The following is a 20724-nucleotide window of genomic DNA, read 5'->3' as shown; positions in this document are numbered from 1 at the left end:
ACACTTGGTAGATAAAGATCTCTCTCTGTGTGTGTGTGTGTGTGTGTGTGTGTTCAGGCTCTGGCCGATGAGAACGAGTACGTGCGAGACACGGCCCTGCGTGCGGGCCAGCGCATCATCAGCATGTACGCCGAGACCGCCATCGCTTTACTTCTGCCAGAGCTGGAGCAGGGCCTGTTCGATGACCTCTGGAGGATCAGGTACCACACACACACTCTCCCATCAGCCATTTAAAGGGATAGTTCACCCAAAAATTTAAATTACCCCATGATTTACTCACCCTGAAGCCATCCTAGGTGTAAACGACATTCTTCTTCTTTCAGACGAATACAATCAGAGTTATATTAAAAAATGTCCTGGATCTTCCAAGCTTTATAATGGCCGTTTATGTTTTGAAGTCCATTAAAGTGCATCCATCCATTATAAAAGTCCTCCACATGGCTCTGGCGGGGGTTAATAAAGGCTTTCTGAAGCAAAGTGATGCGATTGTGTATGAAAAATATCCATATTTAAAACTTTATCGACTAAAATAACTAGCTTCCGGCAAACGGCATACGCAAGTCGACTTACGGCGAAAGTGCAACGCTGAACCTGACGCATTGACAAATAGAGCAAAACTAAACACCAGTCACGAATTAGAAGTCTAAAACGAGAATTTGTAAAGAGAAATGTGGGAGGAGCTTGAGTTTGTTGTCCAGCCCTGTTTGTTTGAACCGCGAGAGCTGTCAAAGCTTACGCTACTCCTACATCTACGTCATACATCGTCCAGTGTTGCTCTTTTGCCGCAAGTCGACTTGCGTACGTCCGTCTGCTAGTTATTTTAGTCGATAAAGTTTTAAATATGGATGTTTTTCATACACAATCGCATCGCTTCACTTCAGAAGGCCTTTATTAACCCCCGCAGAGCCGTGTGGAGCACTTTAATAATGGATGGATGCACTTTGAAGGACTTCCAAAAACAAAAACCCATTCACTCCCATTATAAAGCTTGGAAGAGCCAGGACATTTTTTAATACAACTCCGACTGTATTCGTCTGAAAGAAGAACGTCGTATACACCTAGGATGGCTTCAGGGTGAGCAAATCATGGGCTAATTTTCATTTTTGGGTGAACTATCCCTTTAAATGGTCCTTCCATCAGTTCACAAGTTTACACTGTTGCTGATGCTGAGGGTTTGTGTGTTCTTAGATTCAGCTCGGTGCAGTTGCTAGGAGACCTGCTGTTCCATATCTCCGGGGTATCGGGAAAGATGACAACAGAGACGGCGTCAGAGGATGACAATTTTGGCACGGCCCAGTCGAACAAGGTAGCACATAATGAGCCCCTGGATTCATGGCATTCAGGACAGCTGTGCTTTCATTAGAATCCGAAAATATATTCCTCACTTCCTGTTGTGTCCGTGTTCTAGGAAACGGTGTGTGTAAATGTTGTATTTTTACTGACTTTCCCCAGGCCATCATTGGAGCGCTGGGCGCAGAGAGACGTAACCGTGTGCTTTCGGGGCTCTACATGGGCCGCTCAGACACACAGCTGGTGGTGAGACAGGCGTCTCTTCATGTGTGGAAGATCGTGGTGTCCAACACGCCACGCACGCTTCGAGAAATCTTGCCCACCCTCTTCACGCTCCTGCTGGGCTTCCTGGCCTCCACCTGCCCGGACAAGAGAACGGTACAACAACTGCACTCCATTTTCAGCCTCAACAGAAAAACATGCATGTGTGCACTGCAAAAAATGCTTTTCTTATTTAGTATTTTTGTCTGGTTTCCAGTCCAAATATCAAAAAATTCTTAAATCAAGATGCGTTTACTAGATAAGTAAAATTAGATAAGATATTATGTCTTGTTTTATCATATCTGTCGAGATAAGAAAAATAATCTTGTTTCTGTTTGAATTAAGATTATTTTTGTAACCCCGTGGACAGATAATTTTGCTTGTTTTAAGCAAAAACTCACTTAATTTTGATTAATTTCCCCAGGAAACAAGACATAATATCTTATCTAATTTTACATATCTAGTAAATGCATCTTGATTTAAGATTTTTTTGATATTTGGACTGGAAACCAGACAAAAATGCTAAGTAAGACTTTTTTTTTTTTGCAGTGTGGTGTTTGGAAATCGGTTTCCATTCAAACAATTTCATCAGAATTGTAGTCGAGTTGTTGTTTTACATTATTTGGAAAGCAACGTGTATTTAGGATCATACACATTGTGGTGTAAGTAAGGGTTAATGCCTGACGAGGTGCGCGTCGGACGGTTGTCTTCGCCGAAGTCCATTAATACCTGACAATGGACACCTCGAAGGGCATTAACCCGCTTATACCATGGTCTCTTGCCAAATAACACATTTTTAAAACATTAGTTTATATTTTAATTAGTTTAACAATCGAAATCTAAAGTTTTTAACAAACAATAACTTGGTTTCGGAGATATTTATAGTCCGCTCAGCTCGTAGAACCCTTCAGTTTTGTTTTGATACAATAAATTGTAAACGGATACTTTGACCACCTGTTGCTATGGTTACTCACAGCTGATGTAGCCAGCGCATTTATTTATTCATTTCGAACGGTAAACAGTCAGTTTCACCAGAACTCCTTTACTAGGTGTCCTCTATCACTTTTTAATGGACACCCTGCAGCCAATCAGAATCGAGTATTCACCCAGACCATGGTATAATGATATTTATTTATACATAACTTTTTAGATTTTGATTAATAAAACACAGTAATAAAATTGTAGCAGGACTTTTGTGTAGTTTGGAAATCAATGTGTATTTACCTTCATACGCATTGTGCTGTAATGTTTTTATCATTATTATTATTATTATCCATCCATCCATTTTGATTAATAAAACACCGTAATTAATTATAGTAGGACTTTTATGTAATTTGTAAAGCATTGTGTATCGAGCATTATCCACATTGTGCCATAATAATGCAGATTATTATGGCATAATAAAAAAAATATATATTTTAGGGAGGAGGATTTTCTTTGAATAATTTCTTTTTTTTTTATGAATAAAATACCATAATCACCTCTATAGTAGGACTTATGTAGTTTGTAAATCAATGTGTATTTACCTTCGTACGCATTGTGCTGTAATGTTTTGTTTTTATTATTATTATTTAAAATAGTTTTTTTTTTTGGTCTAGATTTTGATGAATAAAATACAGTAATGAACTGTAGTAGGACTTTTATATAATTTGGAAAGCATTATGCAGTTAATAGCATTATCCACATTGTGCTGTAATAATGAAGATTAATATCTATCTAATATCTATTTCCAAAATGAAATTATACAATACTTTTTAAAATTATAAATTTTTTGGTCAATTTTTATTTTAGTTTTCAAATTTATTTATATTTTTTTTATTAATAAAATACCGTAATGAATTATAGTAGGACTTTTACGTCATGTGGAAATCAATGTGTATTTAGCATCATCAGCATTGTGCCGCCATGTTTCCGTAATTATTATACATTTTTTCATTATTAATTATTAAATTTCTTTTCATCATAGGTTTTGATGAATAACCGACAGTAATGCCTTGCTTGTGCTGTTAAAGTTAATGGTCTGTGTTTCCCCGTCTGTCCTGCTCCAGATCGCTGCTCGTACTTTGGGTGACCTGGTGAGGAAACTGGGTGAGAAGATCCTGCCCGAGATCATTCCCATCCTGGAGGAAGGTCTGCGCTCAGACAAGAGTGACGAGAGGCAGGGCGTGTGTATCGGCCTCAGCGAGATCATGAAGTCCACCAGCAAAGATGCAGTGAGTGGCAGCTTGATAGAATAATGCTCAGCTGCTTGATTTTCTTCATATCATTAGCCTAACAATTTGTCCCAGGAACTTTGAAAAAGCACTACCTCGCAAGCAGGGACATTCGGAGGGGGAAATGTTTACCAGACCCTGGATAGTTCCTGGGGTAAGTTCCTGCGGTGGAAACGCAGCTATTGATCATGTGACTGATGTTTGTGTGTCAGGTTCTGGTGTTCTCCGAGTCTCTGGTTCCCACCGTGAGAAAGGCGCTGTGTGATCCTCTGGAGGAGGTCCGTGAAGCGGCTGCTAAGACCTTCGAGCAGCTCCACGCCACCATCGGTCACCAGGCCCTCGACGACATTCTGCCTGCGTTGCTCAGACAACTGGTACTGCTTTCTACCCACAATCCTCGCCTTTACCTTGCACTACTGTTCTAAACACTACTGTTCACAAGTTTGGGGTTGGTAAGATTTCTTAATGTTTTTGGAGAGAAGTCTCTTCTGCTCACCAAGGCTGCATTTATTTGATCATACAGTAGTCAACATTTGAAGTGGATCAAAACCTTTCATCAAAGTTATACATGAATTTTGTCTTAGGACAACTTTAACTTTTTTGATCCACTTCAAATGCTGACGACTGTATTTGCAAATATTATTCAATTTTAAAGATTCTTTGATGAATAGAAGGTTCAAAAGTGCATCCTTGCTGAATAAAAGTATTGATTTCTTTAAAAGACGTCACACTTTTAACCCTAGTTGCCAGTTTCTATCACCCAAGCTGCTTTGAAGCATGTATGTTTTGTGAAAAGCACTCAAATGATTTTGCTTTTTGTTGCAGGAGGACGAAGAGACGTCAGAGTTTGCGTTGGATGGATTGAAACAGGTCATGGCTGTGAAGAGTCGGTCAGTCCTGCCTTATCTGGTTCCCAAAGTGAGTTCTCCTTACTAGTGTCCTCTTTTAACTAACCTGATTTGTAGACTTGTGTATACAGGCTTTGACTAACTTCATAAAAGCAGCTTTTTCTGGCCAAGAACCGCCTACCATCTCACTGACATTTAAAGTGATCGACCACAGTTTTGGTTTTTTTTTAATGTAATTATTTACAACATTTGTTTACTTTTTGCTAAACATCTCAATGTAAACTATATGATATGATATGATTCAAAGATTTGATCTCACAAACCTCACTAAACTCTTGCTGCTCATTATATCCACCCAATACTCCTTAAATCCGACTTTGTTTCCCTGTGCACAGTGAAAATTTAAATTTATTCTATTGAAATCTATTCAAATTATACTACTGTATGTATATCCAACCTTACCCGGATACATACAGTACACTCACAATTAGCAATATGCACTATTTGTTAAATCATCAGAATATTAGTCAGCGGTATATTAACCCTTTAGAAACTGAAGCTAAAATAGTTGTGTTTTTAGTAGGGCTGTCAAAGTTAGCGCGTTAATAACGCGTTAACGCAAAATCATATTAACGGCACTATTTTTTTTAACGCTCGATTAACGCAGCGCCTATTTTCTGTTTGACCCGTGGCCCAAAACCTAGTTGGAGAAATGGAGATACACAGTGTTGCCAACTTAGCGACATTGCAGACCCATTTAGCGATTTTTCCCTTCAACAAAGCGCCCAAACCTTATTTAGTTTCTGAGAATCTACCGGTACCGCCGGTACTGCTCCCAGCACGCGCGCGCGCCTCTCTCTCTCTCGCTCTCTCTCTGCGTCTCGCGCTGGAGAGAGGAGCAGCGCTTTAATTCAGTTAAACACAGATATGATGTTGCTTCTCTAATTTTACATGCAAGTATAGCCGAAATCGCAAACCAGATATTGTGTTTATCTTATGTGTATTTTGATTTAATCAGACGACGGCTCGATTATCAGGATTTTTGTGCAGATTAACATCTTGGAAGGGAGAGCTGGTTATGTCTAATGGGTCGCGTTTCAGTCACCATTTCATATTCATTCCGTTGTTTGACAACAGAAACAGTTAAATATACCAATGAAAACAGTTTTATTGAGAATTTAGCTTCATCAAAATGGGCACAGAGAGAGACAAACTATAATGTAGCCTAATAATAAATGTACATTTAGCATTTTCAGAAGAGCTGCCCTGTCATGCAAAAATCTAAACATGTTTGTGTTAATTGCTCAGTGCAAAGAAAGAGAAGTAATGGGAACCTGGTATTTCTTTGTTTTTTTGTACATGTGTCTAATAGACATGAACAAGTTCTTTGAAAAACATCTATGACCTTTGAAACATGTCTCGTCTTCATGCTCTATGTTGACTATGGTTTCAACAATAAACATACATTTGCATAAAGCATCCATATTTATCCATGCCCACGTTGATTAGAGTATTACAAACTTGAAAAGTATAAATTTAAGGTACATTTAGAACAAATAAAAAAATGTGCGATTAATCACGAGTTAACTCATGACAATCATGCGATTAATTGATTAAAATTTTTAATCGATTGACAGCCCTAGTTTTTAGTAATAGTGTTTTTCACATAATTAGATTTTTTAACTGTAAAATTCTAAAACAAGGTGTCATCTTTTTCAGAAAAAGATAAGCTTTCAACAAATTACAGTTATTGACCATTATTGTGTGTGGTGAGTTTGTAAATAGAATTTAAATAGACAAAAATAAAAAAAACGAGAGTAAATTTACTGATTTTTATTTAGAAAAAAAAACAAAAAATCATGAACGAAAGAAACTAACACTTTAAAATTGAAAAATTAACTATAATACATATATACAAGTCTTTTTTGTGACATTGGGTTGCACAGTTTTCATTTAGGACGCTTTTTGTCATACACGCACACATACAAATGCACGCATTCATAGGCACGCACACATACACATGCACGCACTACATGCTTAGATACGTGAAAGAGTAACGGCCATCCGCCTCCCAAATTTCATTAAAAAGCATCCCAATCCCCTCTTCTGCTGTCTAACACTTATTTCGCCATGTATTTGTTTGTTTCTTTTATTATTTTATGCAATCCAAAACACTCTAACCTGCCGCGCGTCGTATCTCTGTGTTCAAATCCTTCCATCCCGCGCTGTTGTCATTTGCAGACGGAAAGCATGACATTACCGTAATAAGCTGTATAAAAGCGCATGATGTCTACTTCCAGGAACTATTTGAATTATTTTGATAGTGCAAAAGGTTGAAGAGTTACAGTGACATGAATACAGCTTGGTTGGCTGTGTCGTTGACGACACGTCCGGTTTTAAAGGGTTAAAAGTTGTAAATATAGTAAATCCTGCTTTACCTGCACACATACAGTAAACTCACATAAAGCGATATATACTATAGCAAATCTCCCCTGCCTGATTTTTAAGTTTGTAGCAAAATTTAACTATATTATCGCCCAGCTCTATATATAAAGTTGCATAATATAAGTATGTCCAACTTTATCCACATATACTCATGTAGGGCGAATATACTTTATGGCAAATCTCATCTGCTTGATTGCTTGTATCATTGCAATATTTATACTTTACTATTTTATCACCCAGCTCTAATTTGCTAAATGCAACTATAAGGCATTAAGATATTAAACATTTAGATTATGATTTTCTGTAGAGCTGCTTTGAAACAGTGTGAGTTGTAAAGACTGCTGTATAAATAAATATGACGACTTGATCCCGTGGAACCAGCCAATCAGATTGGAGCTTGCTGCATTGAGAAAGCTCTTGCCATTTTTGTTTTTTTCAGTCTGCATGAGATCTGTGGGCGTTTTGTCTCAGCCTGAGACTAAAATATTCCTTGCACTTGTTTAACTGTTATATATTTTTTTATCCTCTATAGCTGACGGCTCCTCCTGTGAACACGCGCGTCCTGGCCTTCCTGTCCGCGGTGGCGGGAGACGCTCTGACGCGTCACCTCGGGGTGATTCTTCCCGCGCTGCTCTCCTCTCTCAAAAGCAAGCTGGGCTCAGAGGAGTGCCTGCAGGTGAACACCACAGCTGTCAATCATTCATACTGACCAATCAGCTCTTACCGAAATGGAAATGATGAAGAATCAGAATCTAAGTGTAAATGTGTCTTTAATGGCCTTCGTCAGGAGCTGAGCAACTGTCAGACTGTGATCCTCTCGGTGGAGGATGAAGTCGGCCAAAGAATCATCATTGATGATCTCCTGGAGGCCACGCGAGGAGCAGACGCGGGGCTGAGGCAGGCGTCCGTCACCATCCTCAACGGCTACTTCTCTCGAACACGACTGGACTACAGCGTTCACACACGCACACTGCTGTCCGGCCTCATGCGGCTCATGAACGACCCCAACCCAGAAGTGCTCAGCCAGAGCTGGGAAACCATCAACTCCATCACAAAGGTAAACGAAGCTTTCATCCGTGCAGATCTTCTCAAAAAACCTGTTTATACCTGGTGTTATCATCTCATGTCATCATAAGACACGAGTAGATTAGTTTCATGATTCTTGACTAGGGCTGTCACTTTACATTCAAAAATCGATCGGACCAACCAACACAAGTTTCGAAAACCAAAATAGGTAATCGATTGTGACGGTCTTCTTGGAGCTCGTCACGATACGCCCGTAGCGAACGCGCGTCACACAGCAACTGCAGGCTCTGACAAACACACATAACAGCAAATTATACTTCTGCATAATGTGCCTCTTTTTACTACAAAAGTGTGAATTCTGCCGGTATTCAGACGGTATCTCATGCATACAGTTACAGATTCAGGCTACGGTCTACAGTCGCCTACGTAGGCGAAATTTGTTTGACATTTCTAACCGTAAACTAGTGTTGTCACGATACCAAAATTATTGTTTCGATACCGATACCAAGTCAAGTATTGCGATTTCGATACTTTTTCGATACTTTTCCTGAAAAGGGAGAAACACTCTCAAATATCATTGCTGTGCTTTATTTTAAAACCGGGACAACATTCTAATCATATAACACACTAATAAATGAACATATGAACAGCAGATATATTAAACATTTGAACAAAATATGAAATATCAAAATATAAAAAATAAATTAGAGCAATGACATTCAAGGTAATTTTTTTTTATAAATTTATCAGCATTATCTCATTTATCATAAGAAACATAAGAGCTTTATCTTGATTCTGAACTTTGAATAAAAATATGAACAGCGATTATATTAAACAATGTTTAATATTGGTAACATGATAAGCCTCATTGGTGATATATTTGGCATGTGGGGAGAGAGTTTTGGAATATAGCAGCAAAGACAACGTCGGCCGTGTTGACGGCAAAATAGGCTACAGAATAATTCGTTCTGTATCGAGAGGTGCAATATTTGAAAATCGATCATATTTTTTTAATTACATTTATATTGTATTTATGTCAAAACTTTCAAACATCAAAATGTCATTTATTAATATGTATTCGTGTCAAAATGACATAGAAACATATTTTCCTATTCTATTTTGCCTGGGAACGCTTCCAACACGCTTGCGTGACGCGTGAAAAATAGGCGTCGGTTCTATTTATAGCATGCACGCGTTTTCCGCGTGTCTCGAGCTGCGCCCAGATGCGTGTGTCACGCAGGCAGTTAACATGGGAGCCGAAATAAAAACGGACACGACACGCAGCCAGTGTGTCGCCGGCCTTACAAATCTGGAACGCGGTCATTCTTAGAAGTATGGATACTAATAAATTAAGGAATCGTGACGTTTTTAATTTCCGCTTTACTTTTGAAGTATCGGTGCACCGTGCAACAGAGCAAGGTAGGCAACGTAACAGTTACTTCCATATGTCACTCCTCGCCTCATCTTTTTCTACGAGTCGTGGACCACTTGTGCTCGCACATGCAGCCATCTCGCTGTAGTGTTTTGTCACATGACACTGACAGCGGCAGGTTCTTTGCTGCGTGCTTGAGGAAAAAAACACAGCCGTCCATAGGGAGGTGTTTTTTTTTTTTTTTAAGTATCGATACTGATAAATTTAGGTATCGTGACGTTTTTCATTTCCGAGTATCGCGATACTTTTGAAGTATCGGTACACCGTGCAACACTACCGTAAACACAGGCATGTTGAAGCCGGCAGTGATGTTTTTCATTGATGTTATGGCAGTCCACTCTGCTTATTGTTTTTCGAGAATGTTGCACTCCTGTTTGTCATTGTGCACGAAACTTCACGTCAATAAATCATCAGAAATATTGCCGACTTGTGCGCGTCTCAAGCGTCCTCTTTACGTTCGAGCTAATGCGTGTTAGTTGTCCTTGGATTTGCCCATATTTGCCGTTTAAAATGGAAACGTCTTTAGACATGGAAAATCGATTTTACAATCGATTCAATGAACACTTACGTCTCAGAAATCGAACAGGATTTTTTCACAAAAGTGACAGCCCTATTCTTGACCTCTAGTATGAGATTGTTCTCTGATTGCAACTTCTGTAGCAAAAGATAGTTGGGAAGCTTGATTAATTTCTGTAAATCACTTTGTTTCACTCAATCGATTTAACCTCACTGAAACAGATTCACAGTATTAGTGAAGTATATGTAGGTAAATATTGCAGTTTATTACTATGAATCATTATATTGTTGCTTACGCACTACCATTCAAAAGTTTGGAGTCTTTATAACAAAAAAATACAAATAATTTCAAATAAATGCTGTTCTTTTGAACTTTCCATCTAAAAAGTGGGAAAAAAGTATCATAGTTTCCACAAAATATGAAGCAGCTCAACGTTGATAATAATCAGAAATGTTTCTTGAGCAGCAAATCATCATATTAGAGTGATTTCTGAAGGATCATGTGACACTGAAGACTGGAGTAATGATGCTGAAAATTCACAGAAATAAATTACATTCTAAAATGTATTCACATAAAAAAAAGTTATTTGAAATTTTTATAATATTTTTTATTTTACTGTGTTTTTGATCAAATGAATGTGACCGTCTTCCTCTTATATACATTACATAATTTTTGCTACTACTAGGATTAAATGGGAAATGTGATGAAATATGACTGTGGTGTCTGGTTGCTACGTTTCTCATAGTTTCATTATGTTTGGAGCTGTGAATATAAAACTGTGTGTGTGTGTTTGTGCAGAAACTGGATGCTGCCAGCCAGCTCTCCATGATCGATGACCTGCACAGGGACATCCGCTCTGCTGCCGCTGAGGTCAAAGGTCAACACTTGCCTGGCTTCTGTCTGCCCAAGAAGGTGAGTATCGCTTAAGAGAGTCAAACTGCAGAGCAAATGTCAGCACATATCATCTCTGATGGCATATAATCAATTTAGAAGTGTTCAGAATGACACCGTCTTACCTAAGAAAGTGCTGGGTAATATAAGGCAACTACATGGGTTACGTGTAGGGTCAGGGTTAGTGCTTAGTTATTACCCAGTTACTTATAAGTACATAGTATGTACATGCGGAACATGACTGTAAAATAAAGTGCTAGCCAAATTAGATTAAAAGTGCAAAATAACAATTATGTTCAAGATTATAACTGGATGCCACTCACTGTATTAAACATAGTGATGTAATTTGATAACACTGTAACAAACTACTACATATTGCACACAATTTTACATACTGTTTTTAAAAGTTGTAGTGATGCTAGCATACTGCATTAAGTATAATATGAAAGAGTGCTGTTATTGTTAACTAAAACTGTTATAAATCAGTTTTAATTAAAATAAAGCTGAAATGAAATAAATTATAAAAATTAGATGAAAAATTGAAAGTAAAAAAGAACTGAAATTTATTTGAAGTACCAAAATATATGGAAAGAATAAAAAGTAAAAAAGCTAATTTTATTGTGCAATTGCGAGTTTACTTCTCGCAATTCTGCCTTTTTTCTCATCAGAATTGTCACAATTTTGTGAAAAAAGTCAGTATTGTGAGATAAAAAGTTGCAAATACCGTTTTTTTTTTGTTTTGTTTTTATGCCGGTATTACTAAACCTGAAAAAAAAGAAAGAAGCTAAATCGATATATATATGAAAAATAAAATGACAAAAGCACATAACAAAATTACTAAAATTAAAATGAAAAACTGATAACATTAAATAAATGCAAATTCAAAATACTATAATAGTACATAAATATGATATGAAATGCTGTATGCCCTCTACTCAACATGCATTTCCTTCAGGGAGTGACGTGCATTCTCCCCGTGCTGAGGGAAGGCGTGCTGACAGGAAGTCCTGAGCAGAAAGAGGAAGCAGCTCGAGCGTTGGGAGGAGTCATTAAACTGACGTCAGCGGAGGCGCTCCGGCCCTCTGTGGTCAACATCACTGGACCGCTCATCCGAATCCTAGGAGACCGTTTCACTTGGTCTGTGAAAACCGCTCTGCTCGAGACGCTCACTCTACTCCTGGCCAAAGTGAGTGTCCATCATGCCTCTGTCCTTATGTTGATGCAGACCCTTCATTCACACTCATGATTAGTGTTGTCAAAAGTACTGACTTTGGTACTGAAATTACAAAAATGTGACGCTTTGAGCACGGTTGAGTGGAATCATAAACGCCTCTGATTGGCCATTATGTTCACGAGCTCATCGGATATGTCTGTGATTGGCTACAATGATCAACGCACGGGAGCGTTTGAGAGCACAAGCAGCCGTTGATCAGCGGACCGATCCTGCTTTCAAACGCTCCCGTGTGTATCTGTGCAAGCGCTCACTGAAGAGCGCCATTGATGTATATTTACACAGGGTTCCCACGAGTCCTTGAAATCCTTGAAAGTTTGTGAATCTGATAATAAACATGCATAGATACAGGTCCTTGAAAGTGCTTGAATTTATTTTGTGCAAGAAGTTTTCTAGAAAAAAATTCCATATTATTCCCTCCGGTCCGCTAATGTGTTATTTCGCCAACACTTCGTGGCCTATGCACACTAGCTTGCTTGATTTACGTTAGTTACGCGCATTTACGCGTTACATCAAGTGTTTCCCGCATGATGTACTTTGTGTTGTGCGTTGCCATGACGTTCACGCGCGCATGAAACTACTACGATGGAACCTCAGCGTTTGTTGTTGAACACCACATATGTGTCCCCACATTAAGTCCTTGAATTTGAGGGTATTGGACCTGGAAAGTTCCTTGAAAGGTCCTTGAATTTGAAGTTAACCAAGATGTGGGAACCCTTGTTTACAATATGTTTTTGAAGCGCTGATCATCATAGCCAATCACAGACATATTTGATGAGCGCGCGAGTACAATGGCCATTCAGAGGTGTTTACGATTCTGGTCAGTACTTTTGACAACACTACTCATGATTACTCTGTGTGTCTGTGACCCGTACAGGTGGGCATCGCTCTGAAACCGTTCCTGCCGCAGCTCCAGACCACCTTCCTCAAGGCTCTTCAGGACTCAAGCCGGGCCGTGAGGCTTCGGGCCGCAGAGGCTCTCGGTCAGCTGGTCGCCATACACACTAAAGTAGATCCACTGTTCACCGAGCAGCTGGCGGCCATACGCAACGCTGAGGACTCTGGAGTCAGGTAGAGTTTACGCTTCCTCCTTATTTTGAGGTTTGCGTTCTCGAGCCACCAGGCACTGTTGTTGTGCGAATGAGCAGCCGGAGCGCGTTAAAGGGAGACTTCACCGATTATCATTAAGCTTTGTATCAGTAGAAACCCGGTAGTATTTTCGAATGACGTGCTTCCCTCCCTCATGTCCCCCTGAGACGAGAGATTTCTGTATTGTGTGTCTGGAAAAAAACCTCAGATGACGCAAAAATCATCATTTAGCTCATCAGAGGCTCTTCTGTCCAGAGGCGAGAGACTCAGCCAGTAGGAGGAGCTCGTCCCGCATGTGTTCAACCCGCCCATAGGGGGATCTCACGATAAAACGCAGTCTTTTCAGGTTCGAGTCGACTAGTAGCCCAGTTGTATCATGTCTTCCGATACTGCCCTCTGTTACCGGTAGGCGTGGTGTGGGAGTGGCCTCGTAGGGCAGCGAAGCAAGTGCATTCTGGGAGTTGTTGTCTTTCATCCACATGAGCGAAAAAGACTTTTCTCAGTTTAGAAGGCACCAACAACTTCTAATATAATTTCACATTTCTTCTACATAAATGATCCAATTTAAATACACATTCATCTTTCCAGCGGTGAAATATCCCTTTAAGAGTCTTCTGTTAGAACGGTGTCGTGTTAGCGGCCCCTAAGTTAATAACTAATGATCTTTGCAACAGAAGTGAATCAATCAAAACTAACTTTAGCAGGACAATAACTTTATTCTAGAGCTGCTGTAAAGCCAAAACAATCTCTGTTACTTTATTTTCCTATTATCGCTGTAAAGCTGCTTTGAAAAAATCTATATTGTTAAAGCGCTGTATAAATGAAGGTGACTTGACTAGAACACTATTCAAATACACTATTTCTAGTTCGTTGTTGTTTGTCAAAAGTAAAACTGTAGTTGTGCTTGTCAGTCACTGTGTTATTGTTGGTGTTGCAGGGAGACCATGCTACAGGCCCTGCGCTTCGTCATCCAGGGTGCAGGGGCAAAGGTCGACCCCAGTATCAGGAAGAACATCACCACCACACTGCTGGGCATGCTGGGACATGATGAGGTACAGCAAGTGTTTCAGTTTTTGTTTTACTTGAGAGATTATAAATCATTCAAAATCAAAGTAAAGACTAAAGTCCCATTAGTTAAAAGGTTAGTTCATCCAAAAATAAAAATGTGTCCCATGATTAGGTGTATATGACATTCTTCTTTCAGCCGAACACAGTTATATTAAATAATATCCTGGCTCTTTCAAGCTTTAAACCACTTTTCATCTTACAAATGTAGTAAATGTTAAGATTGACATTAAATAAGATTAATAAATGCTGTAGAAGTATTGTTTATTGTTAGTTCATGATAACTAATGTAGAAAAAAAAAAAAAAAATTAAACTTATTGTAAACTGTTACCAATAGAATGAAGACAACTTTTAAGTTTATAATATTTTAGTACATTTTGAAAATGACTAAGATTAATACATTTTTAATGCAAACTAATGTAGTTAAAAAATGGAACCTTGTTGTTTTTACCAAAATAAAAGTTAATTCCTATTTAAATATATTAGCATTTATGAATGTTATGATTATTTTCTTATTCATTTTAGTTTTACACTTAAAGACATAAGAATGTTAATGCATGTGTTTTTGTCTTTATAACAGTATCTAGCACAGGATGTGGTTGTGAGAGTGTCATTGTCGCCTTACCTTTCTCTGTGTGTGTGTGTGTGTGTGTGTGTGTGTGTGTGTAGGATGCCACTAGAATGGCCTCTGCAGGCTGTATTGGCGAACTTTGTGCCTTCCTGTCTGAAGATGAGCTCAAGAGTGTCTTACAGCAGCATGTCCTCGGTAAGATCACACACATCTCATGCACACTTCCTGGTAGTGTGTGATGCGATGAGTCAAGAAAACCACTGTAATCCAGATCATATTATGCCCTTCTCTTCCGTCATATGCTTCTCTGTCTCTGTCTCTGTCTCTGTAGCGGATGTGTCTGGTGTGGACTGGATGGTGCGTCACGGCCGTAGTTTGGCTCTGGCCATCGCAGTGAAGTCCGCTCCTGATCGGCTGTGTGTGGATGAATACAGTTCCTCTGTCCTGGAGGCCGTCTTATCTAGTGCCACCGCAGACAGAGTAAGAGCCGTGTAATATCAGCATGTTTAGGAAAACGATGACAACAGTCAAAACTCTTGAATATTCAAACATTTGTTCATTGCATAAACCTTTCAAGCTTTGCTAAATCCACTGCCTTGTTTGCTGTAGCAGCTCTGTGCTAAAGCCCGTGACTCCTGGACAGTGCTTAACACCAGCTAATAAGATTGGAGCTCATGATTTTCACAAGCGCTGGAGTTAAGACTGAGTTTTATTTATATACGCTTTCCTGCCGCTCAAACAGTAGAGCGTTGGCGCTTGCAACGCCAAGGTCATGGGTCCAATTCCCAGGGAAAGCAAGAACTGATAAGAATGTAAATGTGTACCTTGAAATGCAGTGTAAGTCGCTTTGGATAAAAGCGTCTGCCAAATGCATAAATGTAAATATAGCGCTTTTCACAATACACAGTTTCAAAGAAGCTTTACAGAAAATCAGTTTTAGTGTTTATAATATCTTCATGCCTTATAGTCGCATTTATCAGATTACAGCTGGGCAGTAATATTGTTAGATTTTGCCACAATACAAGCAATCAAGCAGTTTAGATTTGCTATATAGTATATATCGCTCTACGTGAGTGTACTGTATGTATGCGGATGAAATTAGCCATGTATCCAACTTTATATAAAGGGATATGCGATAATACAGTTTACATTTTGCAGTGATATAGACAATCAAGCAAGTGAGATTTACTATATAGTAGATATTGCTTCACGTGAGATTTACTGTATGAACGCAAGTATAGTAAGTACTGTACTCATGAAGTATCAAACTCGTGAAGGCATGAAAGGGAAGTTGCGATAGTCTGTTCTTCCCTATTGTGCCGTATATCCAAGTGAAACAGATTCTAGAACAAGAACAAATGTAGGGCGGGGCTTGATCTTCTTCATGATTGGATTGGATGGTTGTGGTTTGCTATTGGTGGATCTCATGTGAGTGACAGGTTATCCACCCTCGTCATCAGAGAAGAGATGCTGTATGAGGGAGGGTTTCTAATTCAAGATTACGAGGCACATGAATAAAAACGTTAAAAAAAAATTCATAAATAAATGGACAATGTTTTTATGGTGATAATACAGTTTACACTTTTCAACAATGTAACAACTAAGAAACTACATTTACGTAGTTTATGATGTAGTGCATAGCATAGACTTGTATCTGTGGCTCTGCTGATTAAAGGGGTGGTTGATTATGATTTCACTTTTCTAACTTTAGTTAGTGTGTAATGTTGCTGTTTGAGCATAAACAACATCTGCAAAGTTACAACGCTCAAAGTTCAAAGCAAAGCGAGATATTTGCTTTTAAAGAAATTGCTTTTTAAGGACTACAACAAACGGCTGGTAGAGACTACACCACATTTCTCCCGGGTTTGTGACATCACCAACCCTAGAATTTACATAAACCCCGCCCCCGGAACACGATTTATAGATTATTAAGACAGAATATGCTAATCAATGAGTTGAAGATAACTACACATAAGCTACATAAATTCATCAACCAACCATTCAGAAATGTCCTGTTGCTTCTACATGTTGTCACTTCTTTTTGAGTCTCTCTATTATTGTCTGACTCCGGTTTGAACATAAAAGGCTAAAAGTTTTTGAAATGTTCAGTGCGTGTGTGTGTGAGTGCAAGCTGTTGAAGCTCCGCCCCCTGCGCCGGGAGCAGCAGCTCATTTGCATTTAAAGGAACAGACACAAAACGGTGTGTTTTTGCTCACCCTCAAAAAATGGCAACTTTAACATGCTATATAAAAATATCTGTGGGGTATTTTGAGCTAAAACTTCACACACACACTCTGGAGACATCAGAGACTTATCTTACATCTTGTGAAAAGGGCATTATACCACCCCTTTAATTCTCATCGATGTGTGTGTTCTGCAGATCCCCATCGCCTGCAGTGGCATCAGAGCCATGGGTTTCCTGACGAGACACCAGCTCCGCACAGGAGGAACCGAGGCCGTGTCACCACGCATCATCACACAGTTCGTGAAGGTGAGTCTGCACACAGCCTGCTGCATAATGTCACACTGCATACTTTAACTTACTGCAAAGTGTTACCAAAAAAAGTATAATGCATTAACTAGAATGAACAAAAAGCAATTCATTTCTTACAGTATTTATTTGTCTGTTAACATCAGTTACTAAAAATACAGTTAGTTCAGATTTATTAAATAATATGAACATTAAATGTGAACTTTTGATTTCATTCATGTGTTTGTAAATGTTGAAATTACCATTGTTTGTTCATGTTAACTAATATAGTCAACTAGTATTAACAAATTAAACCTTATTCTTTGTGCAACAAACATTTCAAACTGTGGAATGCTACATAATATTATGTTATATTCCATGTGGACAGAAAATGCACACTTTCTACAGGATACATGCTACATACTGCTTATTTAAAAGATGATTCTTAGTATGCCATTGCCTACGAACACAAACACGCATCAGAAATGTTGATCTGTGAGTGTGACTCTGTTGTGGCTCCTCCCACAGTCTCTGCAGAACCAGTCGAGTGACATTCGTCTGGTGACGGAGCGCGTGCTGTGGTGGGTGTGCAAGGAGGCGGAGACTCCCGCTCTAGAGCCCAATCTGGTCAAACCGGTCATCAAGGCCCTGCTGGACAACACCAAAGACAAGAACACCAGCGTCCGAGCCCAGAGCGAACACACACTCGTCAGCCTGCTGCGACTGCGCCAGGGAGAGGAGCGCATGCAGGTCAGTCACGTGTTATGAAAACAAAAGGTCAAGTCACATTTACTCGTATAGCGCTTTATACGATACAGACAGTAGCAGCTCTACATTAACTAAAGACATTAGTTATTCCGCTCGAGTCTGTGTTGATTCAATTCAACTACAAAACAGGTCTGCAGAAGATAATGGTGTCATTATCAGTGTTGAGTTACTTTTAAAAGTAATGCATTACAATATTGTGTTACCCCCTTAAAAAGTAACTAGTAAACGTTACTTGTGCGCTACTGTTCTCACCTGACTGAGGCTCGCCCGATTCCAAGCTTTCAGGTGTTTCTGAAGTAATGCATTCAACAACAATCGCTTTCATTTTCTTTTAAAAACACATTTAGAATATTATTATATTCTGACCTCATTATGGCAGCCGTTTAAAAAGATTTTAAGCAAATAATTAAACTGAAAAGTAACGTGCATTACTTTAAAAACGTAACTCAAATATTAATGTACACATTTATAAAGTAATGCATTACTTTATTCGTTACATCAAAAAAGTAATCTGATTACTTAAAGTGTGTTATTTTGAATGCGTTACTTCGCAACATTGGTCACTATCCAGCTCAATTCAGTGCAGTCTAATTCTATTCTGTAGAATTCTATTCTAATAATAATATTACTGAATATTAAAGGAGCATTTCACCCGTGGAAACAATCTTTATTGAAAGTGGGTCATATATGTAGAGGAAAGACAGAAAGTAACTTTAGGGCGCATTTGTATGGAAGACAACAACTCCCACAATGCACCACATTGCACAGCTCTGCAAGCCACTCCCACTAATTTTCACAACAACACAAACATCTGATTCGAGCATCAGACTTTCGAAATCCTCTTCTTCCAGATCATATTGAGTACCTTCCGCCATTGTCGTAACTTCACATCTGGCTCCACAGCGCCTGTTAGCTTAGCTTCCAAACAAGATGGCGGATATTGCTTTTAGTTTCTGCAAGTGAAGTCCCACCCACTGATCTGTAATAGGTCTGTAGCGTGAGTGGGTCCCACCCCCTGGAAAAATGAGGAACGAGTGTTTGTAGTCTCAATCCCTCTACAAAGATATGGGACTTCCTGCTTTTAGAATGAGGCAAAATGACGATTTCTACATCATTTTAAGCAGGAACTGCAACACTGAAATCCGTATTTCTCCCGTCTCAGGGGAATATGAGGGAATAATGCACGACCATTCAAAAATATGACTGGGTTTCTAACGATACAAAGCTTAATGCAAATGGGTGAAGTGTCCCTTTAAGTGTCTTTTAAACTCTGACAAGGCAAATATTCACAGCTTGACCTTAAAAGTCGCCTCGTGACCAATCACAGTGCAGCAATTCAACTACCGTTTGCATGTGTGACTTTGTTTCAGAGCATCAGTGCGATCCTGGACTCGGCCAGTAATGAGCTGCTGTCAGAATGTCACCGCAGATCCTTGAAGAAGATCTCCAGCCTTCCCGACTCCAACGAAGAGATCGACGACACCATCCTCACATGATTGACAGCTTCAGCCCTGCTCGGGATCATTGTAGTCGCTGATGTTCTCAGAGATCCTGCATCACGCTCTCCTCACGCTAGCTTTGACTGTCCTCATCATTTACGCCACAAGGAAAGCCTGGGAAAGTATTTATTGAGCCGAGCCCCTAAAATCAGCGTCTAAAATTGGCATTTTGCTTAATTCCCTGGTAATTTGTAAATGTGCATTTTTCTTTTGGTTTTCTTCTGAGAGATGAGGTATTCATTTGTGCCAATTCTTTACAAATTGATGTTTTGATTCCCTTTTTTATTTAGTTTTGATGGTGAGCAGTTCCTCGCTGTGTCAAGCTGTTGTAAACGTGTGTGTGCGTGTGTGTGTGTGTGTGTGTGTGAGAGAGAGAGCGCGCGCGCGAGCGAGAGACGCGTGAGCCATTAACAACCCAAAGGATGTGATGCTGATTTTTCCAGTTAGCGCTGTGTCCACAAATAATGGTTGTATGAATAAACAGAAAATGAAAACCTTGGTTTAATAAACGGTTTGACTTAAAAGAAATAATGTTTGTGTTTTAATGCTTGACATTTTATGCATAATAATAACACAATATTAATAACTCACTGACAGAAGTATCATTTTCTAGAGAAGTTACCCACGTTTAAGACGCTGTACTCAAGATTCTTGTCTGTGGTTTTACAGTTCAAGTAATTGAACTGAAATAATTCAGAAATCTAAAATGTGAGTTTTATTACGCTGGATATTCTCTCATCTAACGAATCCTGGGATGATTATAAATGTTATTTAAGAAGGAACATTTATTCTGGAGACTTTACTATACACTCAAAAAAAAGTAAAATATCAGTTTTGTAAAAAAAATATATATATATATATATTATATAAATTTCAGACACATCTGTGGATTTAGAGTCATCACAAACCCATATTCATGTCAATTTTGAGCTCATATGCAACACAATTCAGCCGATCCTGGGGAATGAAATCTGCAGGTTTCTGACAGACTGTCAAAAGTTTAAACTGCTTTGAAAAGTTTTCTGGCTCTCACTGAGAAAGTGCTGAGATGACATGAATATACTTCTGTGTTGGCACAAAGGAAGAAAGAATGAGACAAAAAGGGCA

The 20724-nt window shown here is 39.0% G+C and overlaps 1 protein-coding gene across 1 annotated transcript in view; it reads left to right on the top strand.

The window, feature by feature from the left end:
- Positions 1-20148, top strand: part of gcn1 (GCN1 activator of EIF2AK4) — a 54040-nt gene extending 33892 nt beyond the window's left edge. The window contains exons 42-58 of the mRNA XM_084388601.1: positions 58-200; positions 1189-1306; positions 1453-1668; positions 3600-3764; positions 3977-4138; positions 4590-4682; positions 7590-7733; positions 7845-8114; positions 10831-10944; positions 11879-12109; positions 13032-13225; positions 14181-14295; positions 14979-15075; positions 15212-15360; positions 17261-17371; positions 17879-18100; positions 19489-20148. Coding sequence (XP_084244727.1) covers positions 58-200; positions 1189-1306; positions 1453-1668; positions 3600-3764; positions 3977-4138; positions 4590-4682; positions 7590-7733; positions 7845-8114; positions 10831-10944; positions 11879-12109; positions 13032-13225; positions 14181-14295; positions 14979-15075; positions 15212-15360; positions 17261-17371; positions 17879-18100; positions 19489-19614 — 2670 coding nt within the window. The 3' untranslated portion in view covers positions 19615-20148. The remainder of the gene's footprint in view (positions 1-57; positions 201-1188; positions 1307-1452; positions 1669-3599; positions 3765-3976; positions 4139-4589; positions 4683-7589; positions 7734-7844; positions 8115-10830; positions 10945-11878; positions 12110-13031; positions 13226-14180; positions 14296-14978; positions 15076-15211; positions 15361-17260; positions 17372-17878; positions 18101-19488) is intronic.
- The last annotated feature ends 576 nt before the right edge of the window (positions 20149-20724 follow it).

The sequence above is a fragment of the Rutilus rutilus genome, assembly GCF_951802725.1.
Source record: "Rutilus rutilus genome assembly, chromosome: 19".
NCBI classification, from domain to species: domain Eukaryota; kingdom Metazoa; phylum Chordata; class Actinopteri; order Cypriniformes; family Leuciscidae; genus Rutilus; species Rutilus rutilus.
Note: the sequence above shows the minus strand (reverse complement) of the source record. Positions and strands in the feature narration are given on the sequence as shown.